Source organism: Lontra canadensis, unplaced genomic scaffold (genome assembly GCF_010015895.1).
Source record: "Lontra canadensis isolate GAN:19392208 unplaced genomic scaffold, GSC_riverotter_1.0 scaffold18, whole genome shotgun sequence".
Classification (NCBI taxonomy): Eukaryota; Metazoa; Chordata; class Mammalia; order Carnivora; family Mustelidae; genus Lontra; species Lontra canadensis.
Window position 1 is genome coordinate 11,529,192 of NW_022631012.1, and position 20,558 is coordinate 11,549,749.

The 20,558-nt window shown below is 36.6% G+C and overlaps 1 protein-coding gene across 1 annotated transcript; it reads left to right on the top strand.

Annotated features, from left to right (window-relative positions):
* Nucleotides 1-69: 69 nt before the first annotated feature.
* Nucleotides 70-20,558, top strand: WDR12 (WD repeat domain 12). The gene is made up of 14 exons (XM_032860052.1): nt 70-119; nt 699-805; nt 5,399-5,493; nt 9,010-9,104; nt 9,960-10,066; nt 10,964-11,079; nt 11,498-11,652; nt 12,949-12,994; nt 14,814-14,899; nt 15,973-16,113; nt 16,215-16,320; nt 16,481-16,613; nt 18,830-18,902; nt 19,723-20,558. The coding sequence occupies exons 2-14, from the start codon at nt 765-767 to the stop codon at nt 19,798-19,800; spliced, it is 1,272 nt and encodes a 423-aa protein (XP_032715943.1). The 5' UTR covers nt 70-119; nt 699-764; the 3' UTR covers nt 19,801-20,558.

The following is a 20,558-nucleotide window of genomic DNA, read 5'->3' on the forward strand; positions in this document are numbered from 1 at the left end:
CCGTCGTCCGTTTCCTTTTTGATTCTTTCTTTCTTTCTTTCTTTTTTTTTTTTTGTAGCCCGGACTCTCACCTGGATGTAAAGCCTGGAGCTAGAGGCGGGAACCGTCCGAAAGGCTCGGTAAAGTGAGGTTATGATTGGGATTATGCGTAAGAAAATAAAGCCGTAAAGTCTTTCATAAATTAAAGTTGAAGGCAGAGGAAATATAATAGATATCTGGCTAGAACTGGAAAAATTAAACGCAAATAAGATATCCTGAGGCAGCATGGCAAAAGACTACAATTCCCAGTGGTCACGGCGTCTGAGAAGCGCAGCTTTCTGGGAGTGGTAGTGTCTAGGAACTGTGTGTGAAGTATCGGTTCTGAAGACAACCTCTTAAAATTAAGAAGAGAGAGAAGCAGTTTGAATTGGGCCTTTCCGTATCTTCATAATCGATCACAGGCCTAAATATATTTAAAGAAATAAAGAAATTTTTAAAAACTTAGGGACACTCCGCCTTTAAACCTATGCTTCTCTAATCGATGATTCCTAAATCTAGGAATAGGTAGTTGATGTTTGTGGGCTGGGTCTCTCTGTCGGAGCAGCCTCGTGGTTGTCTAGTTGCTGTGGAGGACAGAGGAAGGAAAGCGGAAGCCCAGAAGACTGCATCTTCTCGCGTACCTGTGCAAGCTAATTTTGAGCTGCCTCTTTTTGTAACAGACCAGAGCGCCTGTTGCCTATCACCACTTACGCTTCTGTAGACAAGTCTTGTGGGTACTCCTCGCCATGGCTCAGCTCCAGACACGCTTCTTCACTGACAACAAGAAGTAAGTAAGCGTCCTTTTCTTTCCCCTCCTCTCGCCTCCCTAGGATCCTTACCAAGAACTCCTTCCGTGTGACTTTGTGGAGCCTCAGTTGTCTTTGCTCTCAATTTCTCCCCGCCTTCCCCCCCCCCTTTTTTCCTGTACTCCTGTCTTGAGTGAGTTTTCCACTCGATCGGAAGCTATACCTTGCCAGTTTTTCTCCGGGATCGACCTCTGAGATCACAGATCCTTTTTTTGCCTAGCTTCTCAGGCTGTGGGTAATTTGAATTGCGAGTGTAGAGGGATCTGAGGAGCTTCAGGTTTGCTTCCTGAATGAAGCACATACGTAATTTTAAAAATGAACAGTGGACCTAATTGTTACAGGCTGCCTGCTAGTGGTGTTTCACCGTTTCTGAAAACACAAGTTTCTTTTCTTTTTAAGTAGGTGATCGACGATTCTTTTCTAAATCAGGCTAGAAAGTGGAGCTCTGATTAGGGGGATGGTAGAACTGGTTTTTGATAAAGACTGTGAAGTTAATTAAGTTGGTTACAGGTTTGTGTATTTATATATATGCTTACACATGTATGCGTGTGGGTATATATATGTGTGTGCGTGCGTGTGTGTGTGTGTATGAGCATTTTTGCTAATGGTCCCTAGGTCAGTAGCATTCGTTTGAAACCTAATTGTTTTCAGTCTTGCAGTGTATATAATACTATTACTTTTTCTTAGTGTCTCTTCAGCTACAGTGTAAGATTTTTGATGGTAGGGGACTGTGAATTATAGTTCTTGGATTGACTGAGTCAACAAATGTTTGTCAAGTTCTTCCCATGCTGATGATATGTAATGAATATTTGTTGTATGAACAAGCTAATGTCTGTGGTAAACTAGAAAACTTCCACCTCAATTATGATTATGTCTTTGGTTCTTTTTAGCTTTATGAGTTGACTGGGTAAGTCATATTCACTCCTCTTGTATTTTTGCTTACAGGATACATAAATTGTATTATCAATGCACATGAGTGTTTATACTAGGTCTAGATACTTTTTAAGGAAGGTGGTACAATAGCATGAACACTATATTTTTTCTAATTGAAATTTTTATTGAGATAATCATTGATTCACATGAAAGTTTAAGAAATAATAGACCACTATGTTTTAACACCTGTGGTAAATGGATAAACATTATATATACATTTTTGTGTGTGTTTTTAAATTCTTCAAAAAAGGTAACAAAGCCTAAAAATTAAGTTCTTGCTTCTTATACATAATATGTTCTGGTGAGTAAAATGGGGGGGTAATTTTTTTACATATATATGTGTATGACTTACATAAACGTGTGTATGAATTATGCTACTTTCTCCCCTTCATTTTACTGACCAAATAGTAAGCGAAGGGAAAAACCAGAAACTTTTTGGGAGTGTTTTCTCTTTTTTAAGATTTATTTATTTATTTTGGAGAGAGAGAGCACTTTTGTGCAAGTGGGGGGAGAGGCAAAAGGGGAGAGGGAGAGAATTCCAGGCAGACTCCCCACTAAGCGTTGAGCCCAATGCAGGGTTTGATCTCACCACACATGAGATCATGACCAGAGCCAAAACCAGGAGTCAAATGCCCAACGAAATGAGCCATTCAGGCACCCCCAGAAAAACCTAACACTTTAATTCTAGGCTTTGTTACCTTTTGGAGAACCTAAATCATTACTTACTTACTTTTTTTTTTTTTTTTTTTAGGTATAATACATATAACTGTAGCCTTACTACTCAAAGTGTAGTTTGAAGTTTAGCAGCATCAGCATCACTTGGGAGCTTATTAGAAAAAGCAGAATCTAAGATTCCACCTCAGACCTACTGATTGAGAATCTACATTTTAACGAGATCTGAAGCACTCTACCTCATTGTGGCAAAAAGATTTATTGTATCATGTCTTGATGAGCTCCTGGATTCTACCTTATCATCTTTTAAAACTTTTCCATTCCCCATGGCTAGGGCTTTAAATCAGGCTTTAGACTTTTTTTTTCTTAGAACAACTTTCTTGAGATGTAATTCACATACAACAGAATTCACACTTTTTTTTTTTTTTTTAAGGTTTTACTTATTTATTTGACAGAGAGAGAGAGAGATCACAAGTAGGCAGAGATTCAGGAAGAGGGGAGGGGAAGCAGATTCCCCACCAAGCAGGGAGCCTGATGCGGGGCTCGATCCCAGGACCCTGAGATCATGACCTGAGCCAAAGATAGAGGCTCAACCCACTGAGCCACCCAGGCACCCCCAGAATTCACACTTTAAAGTGTCCAGTATTGGGGCACCTGAGTGGCTCAGTCACTTAAGCATCTGCCTTTGACTCAGGTCATGATCCCAGACTCCTGGGATCCAGCCCCACATCAGGCCTCCTGCTCAGTGGAGAGCCTGCTTCTCCCTGTCCCTCTGCTGCTCCCCCTGCTTGTGCTCTCTCTCTCTTTCTCTGTTAAGTAAGTGAATAAAATCCTTCAATAAATAAAAATAAAGTGCAAAATTGTACAACCATCACCACAATTTTAGAACATTTTTCACCACCCTTTAGCTATTACCCCCTAATCCTTCCAACCTGAGCCCTTGACAACCACTAATCTACTTTCTGTCTCTGTGGATTTGTCTGTTCTGAATTTCATATAAATGTGATTATATAGGGGTGCCTGGGTGGCTCAGTCGGCTCAGGTCATGATCCTGGGGTCTGGGATCTAGCCCTGTGTCAGGCTCCCGGCTCAGTGGGGAGTCTGCTTCTCTCTCTCTCTCCCTCTGTGTGTGCAGTCTCTCCCTCTAGCTCTTACTCTGTCTGAAATAAATAAAATCTTAAAAAAAAATTATATGTAGTCTTTTGTGACTGGCTTCTTTCACTTTCTTAGGATGATGTTTACAGCGTTCATCCATTTTGTAATATGTATCAGTACTCATTCTTTTAATATTTTATTTATTTGACAAATATACACACAGCGAGAAAGGGAACAGAAGCAGGGGGAGTGGGAGAGGGAGAAGCAGGCTTCCCGCCGAGTAGGGAGCCCAACTCGGGGCTCAATCCCAGGACCCTGGGATCATGACCTGAGTCAGAGGCAGACGCTTAACGACTGAGCCACCCAGGCGCCCCGTCATTCTTTTTTGTGGCCAAATAATATTCCATTATATGGATATGGGATACCAAATTTTGTTTCCAATTTTTAAGTTGATGGACATTTGGATTGTTTCCACTTTTTGGCTATTATGAGTAGTGGTGATGTGAACTTTTGTGTATAAGGTTTTGTTGTTCTTGTTTTAAAGATTTATTTGTTTGGGGGAGGGGAGAGTGAAAGTGAGCAGGGGAGAGGGGCAGAAGAAGAAGGAGAGTCTTTAGCAGACTCTGAGCTAGGCCTGGAGCCTAACATGGGGCTTGATCTCATGACCTGAGATAATGACCTGAGCTGTAACCAAGAGTCTGTTGCTTAACCAACTGAGCCACCCAGGCGCCCCTGTGTACAAGATATTGTGTGGTCATATATTTTCATCTCTCTCGGGTATAGACGTAGAAGTGGAGTTGCTGATTAAATGGTAGCTCCATGTTTAACTTTTTGAGGAACTGCCAGGTTTTCTCAAAGGAACTATACTATTTTACATTCCCATCACTAATGAATAAAGGTTTGAATTTCACCACTTCCTCACTAACACTTCGTTCTTTTTTTATTATAGTTATTATAGTGACTGCAAACTGATATTGTATATTTTGATTTACATTTCCTTGATGAATAATGATGTGGAGCATCGTTTTCATGTGCCTGTTGGCCATTTGTCTATCTTCTTTGGATAAATGTCTATTTTAATTCTTTGCCTGTTTTTTAAATTGTGTTGTCTTTTTATTACTGAGTTGTAAGTGTACTTTATATATTCCATATAAAAGTTCTTTATCAGAAACATGATTTGCACATATTTTCTCCCATTCTCTCTTAGAATAGTTTTGTAATTTGACCCTTGGTGTGTATTCCTCTAATCCAATCTCAGCAGTGCTGCCAGGAAGAGCTAATGAAACAAAATTCCAATGATATTATTCTTTAATTAGGACTACTACAGTGGTACCTCACTGCCTAGAGAAAGAAGTAAAACTTATTTCACATGCTGGATTAACCATTCTGTGCACATCTCCTTAACCTTACCTTTGGTCACTGTCTGGAGCAAAATCACACTTTGTGAAATAGGCTGGGTTGGCAGTTTAGTAACTGTTAGCTATTGATTACTGCTCTTCCTGCTTTTCTGCACCCCTTCTGTCTACCTCTGTTACTGACAAAGTCACTTTACAGATGTAACTTAAGAGTGATCTTCCTTGTGCATTCTTTTATACCCTGTTTTTTTATCCTTTGGTTGAAATGACCTACAGCTTCTTTGTTCTCCCATTCTGTATATCACTTATGACATTGTTCTTATGTACTTTTTTGTATTTTGATTACCAGACTCTGACCCTTTCTGAGAACAGAGATCATGTCCTAATTTATTTTTGTTAACCCCATTTAGCAAAATGTCTGGCATGTATTAGATACCATTAAATACTTGTTGAATGAATAAATGCACATTTGTTAAAATATCTGTAGTTTGACGTTGACGTATCATTTCCTTTTTATAGATACGCGGTAGATGATGTTCCCTTCTCAATTCCTGCAGCCTCTGAAATTGCTGACCTTAGTAACATCATCAATAAATTGCTGGAGGCCAAAAATGGTGGGTATAAAGACTTTGAGAAGTTAGGAGAGGGTGCAGTGCCACAAGCTACACTAAAATATATCACATTTTTATTTTATTTCCTCCTTTTTTGGCCTTATTTTATGATACTGTATGCATTTTGTAATGGTAAAAGTTATAAACTGTAACATGGGTTTCCCTGCTGCATGATGCTTTTTCAAGTGCTTTGAAATAGAAGTTTTTGGAAAAAATTATTTCAGTTTAATTTGTTTTTAAGGCAATATGGTGATTGAGATTTGGGAATAATATTTTAGTGTAATAGTTATGACATTGTGATTGTGCTAGGAAGGGCTTGGATGGGTAGACATAGAATAAGCATCCAGGTGCTTGGGTCTTACTTAAGAGCTATGCTTATACAAAGCAAAATGACAATGTCACTATTTGAGTATTTTGTGTAATAACAGATGCCAATATTAATACTGGTATTTTTTTCAAGTATTTAGAATTCATTGAAAAATTAATGGGTAAAGATTTACAAAGGGTATCAAGTAAAACATTTAAAAGATATAAATATTAAATATATGCTGTCGTGTGAAAATAAATTATTAGCCCATAAAATTAATATGAACAAAGTATGCAAAAATATTGATGAAACAAGATTGGTCATGGGTTGATAATTGTTGAAATTGGGTGAGAGGTATGTGAAGGTTTATTATTCTCTTCTTTTGCTTATGTTTGACATTTTCTATAATCAGACTTTTTAAAAAATTGATGAAACCATACATAAAATAGAAGACTTAAACAGAAAAATTGAGAATAACATAAAGCATGATCTTTAAAAATAAAACTTGTCTGAGCACCTGCGTAGCTCAGTTGTTTGAATGTTTGCCTTCAGCCCCAGTCATGATCCAGCCCTGGGATGGAGCCCCACCTCCACCTCCCTGCTCAGCAGGGAATCTGCTCCTCCCTCTTCACTCCCCCTCCTTGTGCATGCTCTCTCGCTCTCTCACTCTCTCTCTCGCTCTCTCAATATCTCTGCCAAATAAATAAAATCTTTAAAAATATAAAATAAACTTTAAAAAAATAAAAATATTCTTGCTTCCAAATGGTGATGTCATTGACAACTTTTGTTTTTATTTTATTTTTTTAAAGATTTTATTTACTTATTTGAGGGAGGGAGAGAACAAGTGGGTTGAGAGGCAGAGGGAGAAGCATACTCCCGCTGAGGGGGGGAGCCTGATGCCGGTCTCGATCCTGGGACTCTAGGATCATGACCTGAGCCGAAGGCAGACACTTAACCTACTGAGCCACCCAGGCGCCCCAAAGCAAGCATATTTTTAAACAGATGTTTATGATACTTCAGCGTTCTTTTGATTCTACCCTAGCTGGAGGAATGGAGAGGTGAGAGTTATAAACTAATGCCTGATTTTTCCCCTTCTCCATCTTCAAATAGTCCCATAATTTTTTTTGTTAAGTGTGAGATGATGTTTTGTTTTGTTTTGTTTTGTTTTCCTTTCCTTTTCGTTTCTTTTTAGTAATCTCTACACCCAGTGTGGGTCTTGAATTCATGACGCCTAGAACAAAAGTCTCATGGTCTTCCAACCCAAGCAGCCAGGCATTCCTGAGATGTTTTTGAACAACTTTTTTTTTTTTTTGGTGGGGCATGTGGCAAGGTCTGCAATGTTTTCATTACTAGCAAGCTGTTGTTTTTCATTCAGAGCTATTCATGTAACATTTCCCATTGGTCTTTGTCTTTACTTCCATCTGTTGATGTACAGAGATTTTGATATATAGTTACTTCTAAATTACCAGACTATCATATATTCTTATTGAAAAAATATCTCAACTATAATAAGAATAATTCTCATAATAGGGGCACTTGGGTGGCTCAATTGGCTAAGCCTCTAATTCTTGATTTCAGCTAGGGTCATGATCTCAGGGTCATGAGATTGAGTCCTGTGTTGGGCTCCTTGCTGGGTGTGGAACCTGCTTGGTATTCTCTCTCCTTCTACCTCTCCCCACCAACTCGCACTTTCTCTCTTTAAAAAAAAAAAAGAAGAAGAAGAAGGGGCACCTGAGTGGCTCAGTGGGTTAAAGCCTCTGCCTTCGGCTTGGGTCGTGGTCCTTGGGTCCTGGGATCGGGCCCCGCATCGGGCTCTCTGCTCGGCGGGGAGCCTGCTTCTTCCTCTCTCTCTCTGCCTGCCTCTCTGCCTACTTGTGTTCTCTGTCTGTCAAATAAATAAATAAAATCTTAAAAAAAAAAGAAGAAGAAGAAGAAGGATTATTCTTGGAATAGATGCTTTGCATTACCAGTATATGGATGTTTGTTGTTGCCCAAACAGTTGCATATTTTTCTAAATTTGTAGAATGAACATTGGTTTCTTTTTTAATAAATTAAGTGATAAAGTCATTGCTCTTGAGTTGAAGACGCAAATGATTCAGATTTCAGATTTTTAAAAAGTAACAATCCAAATAATCGATGAGAGTTCTTTCAGAAGTATCCTAGCTAATAAGTGCAGTAGAAATGAAGAATTTTTAGCATTTTGTAACTCCAAGTGAAATAATGGGTTTAAGTAGTGATTATCAATAACTGATAAAACTATTAATTAGTTAAAAGACTGACAGAATATTATGATGGATGGGATAAGAGGGACATTATCAGAGCTCAGATACAGATTTTTCACATCACAGAAAGAGATCTATCAAGATAATACACGTCCCGATGTGATGCGATAGGAGACACATAATACTGTGTGTAAATATTCTTACCCCCCAAAAAAAGCAAACCTGAAATCTAATCAAATGTTTAGGTCTGCCTGGTGTACCGGACATGTAGGTGGTAGAGGAAACATGCTAATGGATACCATGGAGATGTAATCAAATCCAGAATGAAGACAGATGGCCTAGTTTCTTTTACAAATAAATGCCAAGGGATAAAAAGGAGGAGGAAAAAATGTTAAAGATTAAATAAGACATATTAATCAAATATAATGTGTGGACTTTGAATGCTGATTCTAAAAAACTCGCTGTAAAAAGACATTCATGAAACGAAGCATGAACATTGGCTAATGATTACATTTTTTAACATTGCCACTATTTTTTTAAGTCCCTATATTTTAGAAATACAAACTAAAGTATTTACAGATAAAATGATAGCATTGCAAGGGTTTGATTTTAAAATAAATCAGCAGAGGAGTGGAGTGAGGTATATAGATGATTGCCCATGAGTTGGTAATTGTCATAATATGTGATAGAGATGAGGTTTCATAACATTATTCCTACTTTTGTATATATTTGGAATTATCCATAGAATAAAAAGGTTTTTTAAATAGAGGTAATTATACCAACACCACCAATAAAAAATTATACTGTTAGAAGAAAGTACTCTGTTCTTAAAAATCACATAGCATATTGGAATACATGGCCTGATTATGCCATAGAGAAATTCTGGAGTCACTCAGAGGCCACACTGGGATAAAAGGTACCTGTTTGTTTGGGGGTTTCACATATACCTCTGCTGATGTTACTTCATACTTTGTTATGCATTTTCTTTAGAGTTCCACAAACATGTGGAGTTCGATTTCCTTATCAAGGGTCAGTTTCTGCGAATGCCCTTGCTCAAACACATGGAACTGGAAAACATCTCCTCAGTAAGTTCAAATGTTTACCTGCTGTATTTTATGTCCAGTATTTTCAGATAATGTGGAAAGCTTTTAGAATCACCTGTGTCTTTTTAGCAACCAAAAATTTTTTTGATTATTGTTTTTTTCCTAGGAATTTGAACTTTAGTTTTTGTGTATTCAGTTTTGTGTATTCAGTTTTGAAATCCCCTCATCTGAAGGTGTATTAGGAAATGCAGGTGAACCAATATGGGAAGGAACTTTCATACTTATGGAAGAATTGTCAAGAAAGGGAATAGCAAATACATGTTTACTGCTAATAAAGGTGTACAAAATGATTGTGTACATATAAAAACTTATGGGTTAGGTTATTGGGATTTAGAGTGGTTCCCCCTTCCTCTAATTTTTAAAGTTCCCTTACTATTGCTTTTATAATTTATAATTGCTTTTATACTTTTAGGCAGGTTTTAGAACTGTGATAAAATTACAATTGATCATTTTAACCATCTTTAAGTGTATAATTCAGTGGCATTATGTACATTCATAGTAACATGCATGCATCACTACTGTCCATATCCAGATCTTACCCGTCATCCTCATTAAACAGAATGCTTTTATGATTTTGATTTTATTTTTGAAAGTTTCTTATATTCTCCGCTCCACCTACCCTGCACTTCTGGCATAAATTTTCCAGGGTCATTAATGTTTTTAATAGTACTTTTAGGTCAGATAAAGTTTTTCACCTTCGCATGGCTCCAAATTTTTGGAGTTATGGGGGGACGGACATGAAAGGAGACCTGTTAAACTGGGAGTCTTTTATTTTCATAGTGTACGATTTTAAAACTGTACTGCCCAATTGATTTCTGGTTATTTCTCTGTGACTAGGAAGAGGTTGTGGAACTGGAATATGTGGAGAAGTACACTGCTCCTCAGCCGGAGCAATGCATGTTCCATGATGACTGGATCAGTTCCGTCCAAGGGGCAGAGGAATGGTACTGCCGTATGAATGTTCTATCCATGCCACCTCCCTCAGTCTTTTTAAGTGTACTATGTGAATATTCTTCTCCCATTGACTATGTTCTTTGTAAAAGTAATTTTGTGATACATGTCTTGATGACCCTGGTGAAGATCTTTCCGTTCAGTTTATTTAAGAAGAAACATATCTATTAATAGGTTTTCTGTTCTGTCTCAAGATGTTGTAGTGACACTTGTCAGTATATTGGGTAAGTCAAGTGTCTTAGGGTATTTGTTTTATTTGAGTGTGTTGCTTATTAGACCAAAGATATAATTTGTTTCACAGAAGGAGAAAAGAACTTTTATAGCCACAAATCTCCTAGCCGATTACCATGAAGTTGCAGATCATGTTATTTTGGGACTAAAAAGGGCAGACTAGATTCGAGCAGGTATGGATGGCAAACCCTCACTGGCCATACTTGTAGAAAAGCACCTTGGTGAGTGAATCACAGTACAAGCTTACTTCCTTCAAAGAATATCTTCCTGGAGTTGTTTCCCAAGAGATTTTTTTTACTGGTTTTACTTTTACTTTAGATGATTTTGCTGTTTTTCTATTAAAAAGTTTTCACTGGTTAAGTACAAAGGACTGTTAGGCTTTATAAGTAAGTTCCCTGGGAGTTATAGTGTTTACAACAGTAATGAAAATGAAATCTAGGGTTTTTCAGTTACATTTTTATTTTTAAGAGGTCATGAAAAGTCGAACATAACCTCTTCTAATCTATTCGGGTGCGTTTTGAAATCTTAGTCTTCACGCTAAAAAGATAATTAAGTATAATCCTGAAGGTTTACTTTGTCATTACTTTAGAAATATACTTGATTGCAGGTTTTGAAAAAGCTGCTTTTTGTATTTTATGGGATTTTTTTTCTCTTCATAGGATCTTGACTGGTTCTTATGATAAGACTTCTCGGATCTGGTCCTTGGAAGGAAAGTCAATAATGACAATTGTGGGACATACAGACGTTGTAAAAGATGTGGCCTGGGTGAAAAAAGGTTAGGACTCTTTGCCTAAACTGAAAGGAATCCTGCATAGGAAATTAGAAATAAGCCATTTTCAGTGCTGGGGCAGAATGGAGATGGTGTTGGAAGTGCCTCATGCCTCAGTTTTTGTGAGGCCTTTCGAAAATATAATGTTCAAGAAGAAAAAGATTATGTAAGAAAATTTGTAAGTGGTAGAGTTAAATCCTTACTGACTTACAACAGATAAAATATACTTTCAAGTTAATACTGTATTAAACTCCTATTTTATAGTATTTTTGAAGGATCATCCTTTTATACCATGTTACTTCTTTTTCAAAGATGGCTAATATCTTTCTCAACAACAAAAAATTAAATTCTTCAGTTTCAGAAAACAATGTATTTTAAATTTTTGTACTAATTTGTCCTTATTCTTCTCTTCTCCTTTCTTCAGATAGTTTGTCTTGCCTACTACTGAGTGCCTCTATGGATCAGACGATTCTCTTATGGGAGTGGAATGTGGAGAGAAACAAGGTGAAAGCCGTGCACTGCTGCAGAGGTCATGCCGGAAGTGTGGATTCTATAGCTGTTGATAGCACGGGAACCAAAGTAAGTAGCTAGAGTGTTGTACTAGTGGTACTAGTACTAGTACTGTTGAATTAAAGTTTGAGCTTCTTATGCAGAAATTTTTTTCTTCATGTATTCATTGTGATAGTCCTACTTTCATAATAGTTGATAATTAGCAAATATGATTTTGAACCCAAAGTAAATAATCTTAAGAGATATAAAGATTTACTTCCTCAGTCTGGGTTTCTCTAGTTTAGACTTTATATAAACTGCAGAAATTTTATGAAATCAGGTAAACAAGCAGTGTAACTTTCTTTAATCATAGTGATTGACACTTTCAGTCTTCGAGCGTCTCAGTGCTGTCATCAATTGAAAATGTCTAGTTGATCATCTAAGCCTTAGTGTACGTTAAGGTTGGTGTTAATAGAGGTGGTTTTACTAGTATTGCTGATTTACTCTATCATGACAAAATGGTCCAAGTTAGTTAAAAGGAAACAAGCCTGAGTGCAACACTGTATGACTTTGGAAAGGTTACAAATTCTCTTGCCATTTGAAAGTTCCCTAAAGCACATTGAAAATTTTGGATTGAGGAATGTTTCTTCGCTGTTTCTTTGCTAGTTAGCATAACATAGGACATTTCATGCATTCGAGGTAAAGATTTATGATTATTCATATTGAGCCATGAAGAAGGTTTACATATTGTCAAGTCAAAACCTGAATGAATTAGTCATATCCTATCTCTTGCCCATAAGAGATAGAAACTCATCTTGAATATTTTTCAGCTTAAAAGATTATGAGATCCACAAAGAAGTGAACAATCACATCACCAGCATTTGGGTCTTAGGAACCAAAGGAGTTGAGCTTGAATGTGGCCAATATTTCCTCCCAACCCTATCTCCCTAAGTTGACTTTATTCTCTTTCACCTCAAACCGGCTTTTTCCATGTGGCAGTAAAACCTGGCTTTCAGTATTCCTAGGTTTTACATCCTATACCATCTGTCCCTGAAAAAAGACTAACTTCAACTCTCTGGAACACAAGTTCTCCAAAAAAGGTCCCAAAGGAAGAAGGGACATGTGTGCACAGTGTAGACCAGCTGCCCACCTCAGTCTAAGCACCATAGCCAGGGTGCAGGGCCATGTAACAACGGCAGCTCCTTCCGTTGCCAGGAGATTGAGGATACAACTTTGAGGAGACTAGGAAGCCGTGTAGATGATACCATAATAGTAAAGGACTTAAGAACAAAGTAAAGGTTTTTTAAGTTATAAATAGAAAAAGAAGGCAAATAATATGGTAGATTATGTTACATACTCTTTTTCTCTTTATATATATCTTTTTAGTTTTGCAGTGGCTCCTGGGATAAGATGCTAAAGATCTGGTCTACAGGTAAATACTTGTTGTACTTTGACTTGTTAATGGAGTTTCAGGAATTTCAGTGAAAGACAATTTAACACAGATTTTTCCATAAACATGGACCCGAGCTTTTGAGGATACAGATAAAGGAGCATGTAGAGAAAAATTAATATACTTCTTTAAACACATTTAAAATTGTGTTTCTGTCTACCACCCTCTTACTTATTGAACCAAGTCACTGAATTGCTGCAAGTAACCAACAACATGATTGATACAGTAGGACATAACTGCCTTAGTTCTCAGAGTTCTCGTATTCTGGAACCTGGCAATTGAAATACCTTCCAAGTCATTTTGATAGACTCCAATATTAGAGAAATTTCTTTTAAGAAATTTAAACTTTTAAGAAAGTTAAGCTGATTTACTTAAAAAAATTTTGAATGCAGTTTTACCAAACAATTTTTTAACTTTGAAAACATAGAAGGAACAATTAGAGGAGAAAGAGTTGGAGGAGGGAGGAGTCTTAGAGGAAGGTGCCTTGACAATAATGAGGAGGAAAGAAGGGGAAGACCCACAGATATTTAAATGAAAAAGAACTAATAGTCTAGAATTATTTAAACAGGTAAACAGAGCAAAATCGCCGTTACTTCTGAGGGAATCGCTGTATTATGGTATAATACCCGAAATACAGTTCACAAAGTAGAGTTGAGGGAATCAAGAAAAGCTTGAGCAGTGTCAGGTGGCGGGAAACATGGAAGTCATTTCAGAAGATTTCCCAGTAATGCTTAAAGCAAACAGTTTCTTTTTTTTTTTTAAGGTTTATTTTAGAAAGAGAGAGAGAGTGCACAGTAATGGGGGCCAGGGCAGAGGGAGAGAGAGAGAATCTCAAGCAGACTTCCTGGCAGGTGCGGAGCCTGAAGCTCTGAGATCATGACCTGATCCAAAATCAGGAGTTGAACACTTAACGGACTGAGCCACCCAGGCGCCCCTTAAAGCAAACAGTTTTGAGGCAGAAAATTGTTTATTAGGATAATTTTTCCTTTCATGGAATATTTTACTGTCTGAAATACTTTTAATTCATTGTTAGAAAAGGGAAATAGTCATGAAAAATAAACATGACTTGATTGTATCTCCTTTTAATGTGTTTGTTTAACCTTGCCATTCCTTCATAATACAAATGCAATTTGAGCAAACTATCCTACAACTAATAGTAAGCAGTATTTCATAGATATGGTAAAGTGAATATTCATAATGATGATCTTAAAGACATAGCAAAATATCAGACTGGTTAGACTTTAGGATTTTAGTGTACTCTGTTTTTTGCTTTCTCCTTTTGAAAGATTGATAACCCAACCTGGGTATTGGTTTTTTTTTGGTTTTGTTTTGTTTTGTTTGTTTGTTTGTTTTTAAAGATTTTATTTATTTATTTGACAGACAGAGATCACAAGTAGGCAGAGAGGCAGGCAGAGAAAGAGAGAGGAGGAAGCAGGCTCCCTGCCAAGCAGAGAGCCCAATGCGGGGCTCGATCCCAGGACCCCGAGATCATGACCTGAGTCGAAGGCAGAGGCTTAACCCACTGAGCCACCCAGGCGCCCCCTGGGTATTGTTTTTACATATAAACTTCTATTAACCAGAATAAGGAGGAATATCCATTCCCTAACCAGTTGAGATAACATGGAGAAAACATATACCCAGAAAATAAGAAATCTTTTAAGACTGTTGATAATCAGGGGGTGCCTGGCTGGGTAAGGTGGTAGAGCATCCAACTCTTGATCAATCAATCAATCAATCAAACTTTGCAATTAATATTTACCATAAATTTTTCATATATCAAATCTAATTCTCTGTGATACAGTTCCTACAGATGAAGAAGATGAAATGGAGGAATCCACAAATCGACCAAGAAAGAAACAGAAAACAGAGCAGTTGGGACTAACGAGGGTAAGTATTTTTGCACTAAGAGCTAAGAGTGATTTTTATATTTTTAAGGGGTTTAAAAAAGAAGAACATACAACAGAGACTAGAGAGGCTAAAATACTCTCTGGACCTTTATGAGAAACTTTGCTGATCTCTGATAAAAGCCCCTCACATTACAGATGAGATGATAATATTTAAGGAGTTTAAATATAACAAAGTTATAAAAGTAGATTAACTGTCTCCCTTTTCAGAAATCTTTTCCTCTCTCCTTCATGTGTTCCTTATATTTAAGATAGACATAGCACCTAGTTTGGGGATTTTAATTTGAGAAAAACATTAGAGATTTTGGAGTACTAATAAATAAACCATGAGCATTATTTATAGAGTGGATAATAGGTGTTGAGGAAAGGGTGAGAATAACCTATTGAGATTCATTTACCTGGAGGAGTGAGGGAAAAAATGGCAGCACCTTGACTCAAACATAGATCTCTCTGACCCCAGAGCTTTTTCAGCTGACTTCTACCTATGACACGTCCATAGGAGAGAATTAAGTTAGGGTTAATATTAATACTTTTCAAAGTAAAAAGCAGAACAGATGAGAAAGCATCAGGATATAGAGGAAGGACTACAAACTTGGGAGTAATATTTGGGTTCAAACTTAAATCTGCCATGTATAAGCTGTATGACCTTGAGCAAGTTCTCTTTCTCCACTTCAGTGTCTTCATCTGTAAAATAAAAATATGTACCTGGGGGCGTCTGGGTGGCTCAGTGGGTTAAAGCCTCTGCCTTTGGCTCAGGCCATGATCCCAGAGTTCTGGGATCAAGGCCTGCATCCGGCTTTGTGCTCAGCAGGGAGCCTGCTTCCTCCTCTCTCTCTGCCTGCCTCTCTGCCTACTTGTGATCTCTCTCTGTCAAATAAATAAATAAAATCTTAAAAAAACAAAACACTTACCTGTTTTGGTGGATTGTCGTAAAGAATAAGGCAGGATATGAAGGCTAAAGCATCTGACATATGGGCTTCACAAGTAAATAACTATTATTGTTTCAATTATTCTAAACTGAAAATGCTTTTCCTCTTGGGTATCTTTTATTTCTAGACTCCCATAGTGACCCTCTCTGGCCATAAGGAAGCAATTTCTTCAGTTCTGTGGTCAGATGCTGAAGAAATCTGCAGTGCATCTTGGGACCACACAATTAAGGTGTGGGATGTAGAGTCTGGCAGTCTTAAGTCAACTTTGGTAAGACATAAATTCAGTGATTCTCTGTTAAACTTTGAGCTTCTAAAGATGGTTATTTCTAGCCTACCATGGTTAAATGTTCTTTCCTCTTTGTTTTTCAGACAGGAAATAAAGTGTTTAATTGTATATCCTATTCTCCACTTTGTAAACGTTTAGCATCTGGAAGCACAGATAGACATATCAGACTGTGGGATCCTCGAACTAAAGGTGAGTTCTGTAGATCACTGGTGGAGAATGTGTGTAAATAACATGTTTCTCCTCACACTAGAGATGTGCATAAAAAGATAATTTTCTACAAACACTGTTTTGGGTTCTGCCTACTTCTCTTCTAAAATTCAATAATTATTATCTTTTTTATTTTGTTCAGATGGTTCTTTGGTGTCGCTGTCCCTAACCTCACATACAGGCTGGGTCACATCATTAAAGTGGTCTCCTACCCATGAGCAGCAGCTGATTTCAGGTTCTTTAGATAACATTGTCAAACTGTGGGATACAAGAAGGTAAATCCTATTTATAATCTACAAAGAAAATAACATTGATTACCTATTATATACAAAGAAAATGAAATGAATGCTGAAAAGATTATCCAGAAGCAGAAGGGTAAAAGAAAGGTTTTTGGTTATATGACCTGAGTTGATAAATATTGGTATCAGAAAGAAAAGCCAGAGTCAAAGGGATTTTCTTTCTTTCTTTCTTTTAAAGGCTTTTTATTTATTTGAGAGAGAGAGAGAGACAGAGACAGAGGGAACAGAAGCAGGGGAGTGGGAGAGGGAGAAGCAGACTTACCTCTGAGCGGGGAGCCCAACATGGGACTCAATCCCAGGACCCTGGGACCCGAGCCGAAGGCAGATGCTTAACAACTGAGCCACCTAGGCGCCCCTCAAAGGGATTTTCTTCATGTTGATAGGTTGTTTTTTGCATTCTGAAAAAGATTATCTTTTTTTTTTAAAGATTTTATTTATTTATTTGACAGAGATCACAAGTAGGCAGAGAGGCAGGCAGAGAGAGAGGGAGGAAGCAGGCTCCCCACTGAGCAGAGAGCCCGATGTGGGGCTTGAGCCCAGGACCCTGAGATGTGACCTGAGCCAAAAGGAGAGGCTTAACCCACTGAGCCACCCAGGTATCCCTGAAAAAGATTATCTTGAACATTAATATAAATATGATATAGAAGGCCAGTGGTCTCTGAATAAATAGAACTATAATCAAATAATAAATCATATGGTAATAAAAAATTAAGTAAAAAATACATAATTTAAAAGATAAGTAGACATTAGTTTCTTTTTTGATACTGTTATATGTAGAGAGTACCCCCAATGAAATGCATATACAGTTTACTTACATATTTTTAGAAGTAGAATGGAGAGACAGTAATCAAATACATGTTTGTTGTTTGCCTAAATCAGTATTCTGACATCCTTACACTACCTTGTGCTGCATGATTTGTTAACATCTATAAGGCTGTTTACATTAAATTTTAGTTGGATACTTTATGTAGCAATTAGCATACAGTTTCTGATAATAGTAGTAAGTGCTGTGAAGAAAATAAATCAGAGTAAAGGGATACTTCTTTAGGAATAGGTCTTCTTGAAAGTTATTTTCCAGTGAACTAAACAATGGGAAGGTAATAGCTGCAAATCATGGTTAGAGGGAATACCAGATAAGGTATGGAAAATCTTGGGGTGCCTGGGTGGCATTGTTAAGCGTTTGCCTTTGGCTCAGATCATGATCCCAGGGTTGTGGGGTCGAGCCCCTCATCAGGCTCCCTGTTCAGCAGGAAGCCTGCTCTCCCTCTCCCACTCCCCCTGCTTACGTTCCCTCTCTCACTGTGTCTCTCTCTGTCAAATAAATAAAAATCTTCAAAAAAAAAAAAAGTGTGGAAATTTGGGGCATGTTGGCAAAATAGCAAGAGGGCCAGTGTTGATAGAATGGAGTAAGCAAGAAGAGTGGCAGGAGATGAAGTAGGTAGTGGTTATACTGAGCAGGACCCTATGGGCCATGGTAAGGAATTTGAGTTCCATTCTAAGTATAATGGGGAAGGCTTTGTGGGTGCTCTAAAGAGGTTGGAAGAATGGAAGCAGAGGGGTTCTAGGTTGGATTCTAGGTATATTTTAAAGACAGTTCTTTGACAGTATTGGCTCATGGACATACTATGGTGATAGGAATCAAGGGATAATGTCCATTATTTTCTGCCTGAGCAATTGGGTCATTACTAATACAACTTACTGTGATGGAAAAGAGTAGAGAAACAAATTTATGAGGGAAAAATCAAGAGTTTTGGTTGTTTTAAATTTATAGTGTCCATGAGACATACAGATGATGGGCATTGGATATGCATATCAAAATCAGGGCAGAAGTTTGGGCTAAAGATATAAACTTCAGAGTTATCAGCATATATATGGATGGACAAAGGATATATAAAGCCATGATTTGAGGATAAAAGAAAATTAATCAAGGAAGTGTGAAAATGTCTGATAATGAATATTTATAAATAAATAGCATTTTTCCTGAATATTTGTTGTAGTAAATCTCTGTATTCTGCTAATGATAGGGGAAAATCAGGAGAGATTGTCAAATAAATACTCAGGATCTTGGGATTAACTGGTTATTGGGGCAAGGATGATAAAGTCTGTAAAGTTTTCAGAAAAATTACAATTAGTCATAAATGTTTTTTAATGTTGTAAAATGCATATAACATGGTAGTACTTTGATCTTTTAGTTGTAAGGCTCCTCTCTATGATCTGGCTGCTCATGAAGACAAAGTTCTGAGTGTAGACTGGACAGACACAGGGGTAAGAATTTACTAGTTATTTGGTAAAGAGGAAAAATAGAGAATCTGGTTTGTGTATTTAAGGAGTTACTAATTTCAATGTGGCTGATAATTATAATTCTGTATTCTAAGTTTCCCTTAATATTATTCGTAAAAATCTCACATCTCATTCAAAGAAGAAACAAATCTGTTCTTTATAATTAGTAGTAAAATTTGAAAATTTTGAAGCAGTTTTTTTCTCAAGTATTTTAATGAAATGTTTTAAGTCCATAAATTTGCTCCATTAAACCAATTAGTTCTAAGTATTTCCCACTTAAAAAAAATCTTGCAGAATAAGTCTAGACTATAAAATGTGCTTAAAGAATTACAGTTTACTCATTTTTATATATAAATATATAAGATACATTTATATATATTAGCTGTTATTGTTGAAGAATTCTTTCCAAATACAGGTCCTAGGGCTGCTTGAATAAGTTATAATATCCATTTACCTGCAAACAGTTAAGATACTCTCCTATAAAACTTTATTAAATAGGTAAAACTATATCACCCTTAAAACTTTTAAATTTTATTACATTTCTTAACAAATACCTCATAGAAAGTACAATAGCATATCATGCCTCAACCGAATTTAAATTATCACTTTTAAAGTTTTAATATAGTGTATTATAATATGGTAGTGAAAATTGATGTAATTGGTCCATTTAAGTATTACTCTAAATGCGAGTATACTACTCATCCATAATTCCTTCTGTAATCAGAATCATCAGTATTTAACTATGTTTAACTATCATATGAAATAATTACGTTTACTTACATATTTTTTTCTCTCCTTTACACAGTTACTTCTGAGTGGAGGAGCAGACAATAAACTGTATTCCTACAGATATTCACCTACTACTTCTCATGTGGGGGCATGAACATGAATGATAAATTTGACTACAGAGATTGTTTCTGTATATGAAATTGATAAAGAAGCCTCATATTACATCAGTGATGGTTCAGAAAGCAGCCTCTTTAAGTTTATACAATGTTTTCACCCTTGATAATAGCGATCACTGTCTTTTTCTTTATTTTGTATTTATTATACAATAGTTTGTGTTGTTAAAATATAAAACGTGACCTGCCCTCTCTGCCATAACTCTTAAAGCTAAACAGAGTTTTTTAATTTCCTTTCACAGGTATTGCTTTGAAGTAACATTTGCTTTTGAAATGCGGTAAAAGCATATATTAAAAATAGAGTAATTTCCCAGTAAAATAGAGATTTTATTTCTGTTGGGAAACTTAAGTTTTCCAATGTTAGCTGTTTAAAAAAAGTATCTTAAGGAAATAAATTCTAATAGAGAAAAAATTAGAAATACAATTTGTTTTAGGTAAGATAAGTGATGTCTAACTATAATAAGACTTTGTGGGTATTCAGAACATTAAAACATGTAGATGCTGCCAATTAAGAGTTTGTTGACATATTTTAAGTGAAGTATTAAAGATATGTTAGATATGTATTAAAGACTTATTAGAATCCTTTGTATTAAAGATAATGTTAGAATCCTTTAGAAATTGCATACAGATTTCATGGTAACCAGGAATCTTTCTCCCCAGCCTTTCCTTGCATAGAATAGAATCTTTAGATAAAACCTTCCAGTCAGTATTAGATAATAAACATTCTATAAATTTTAAA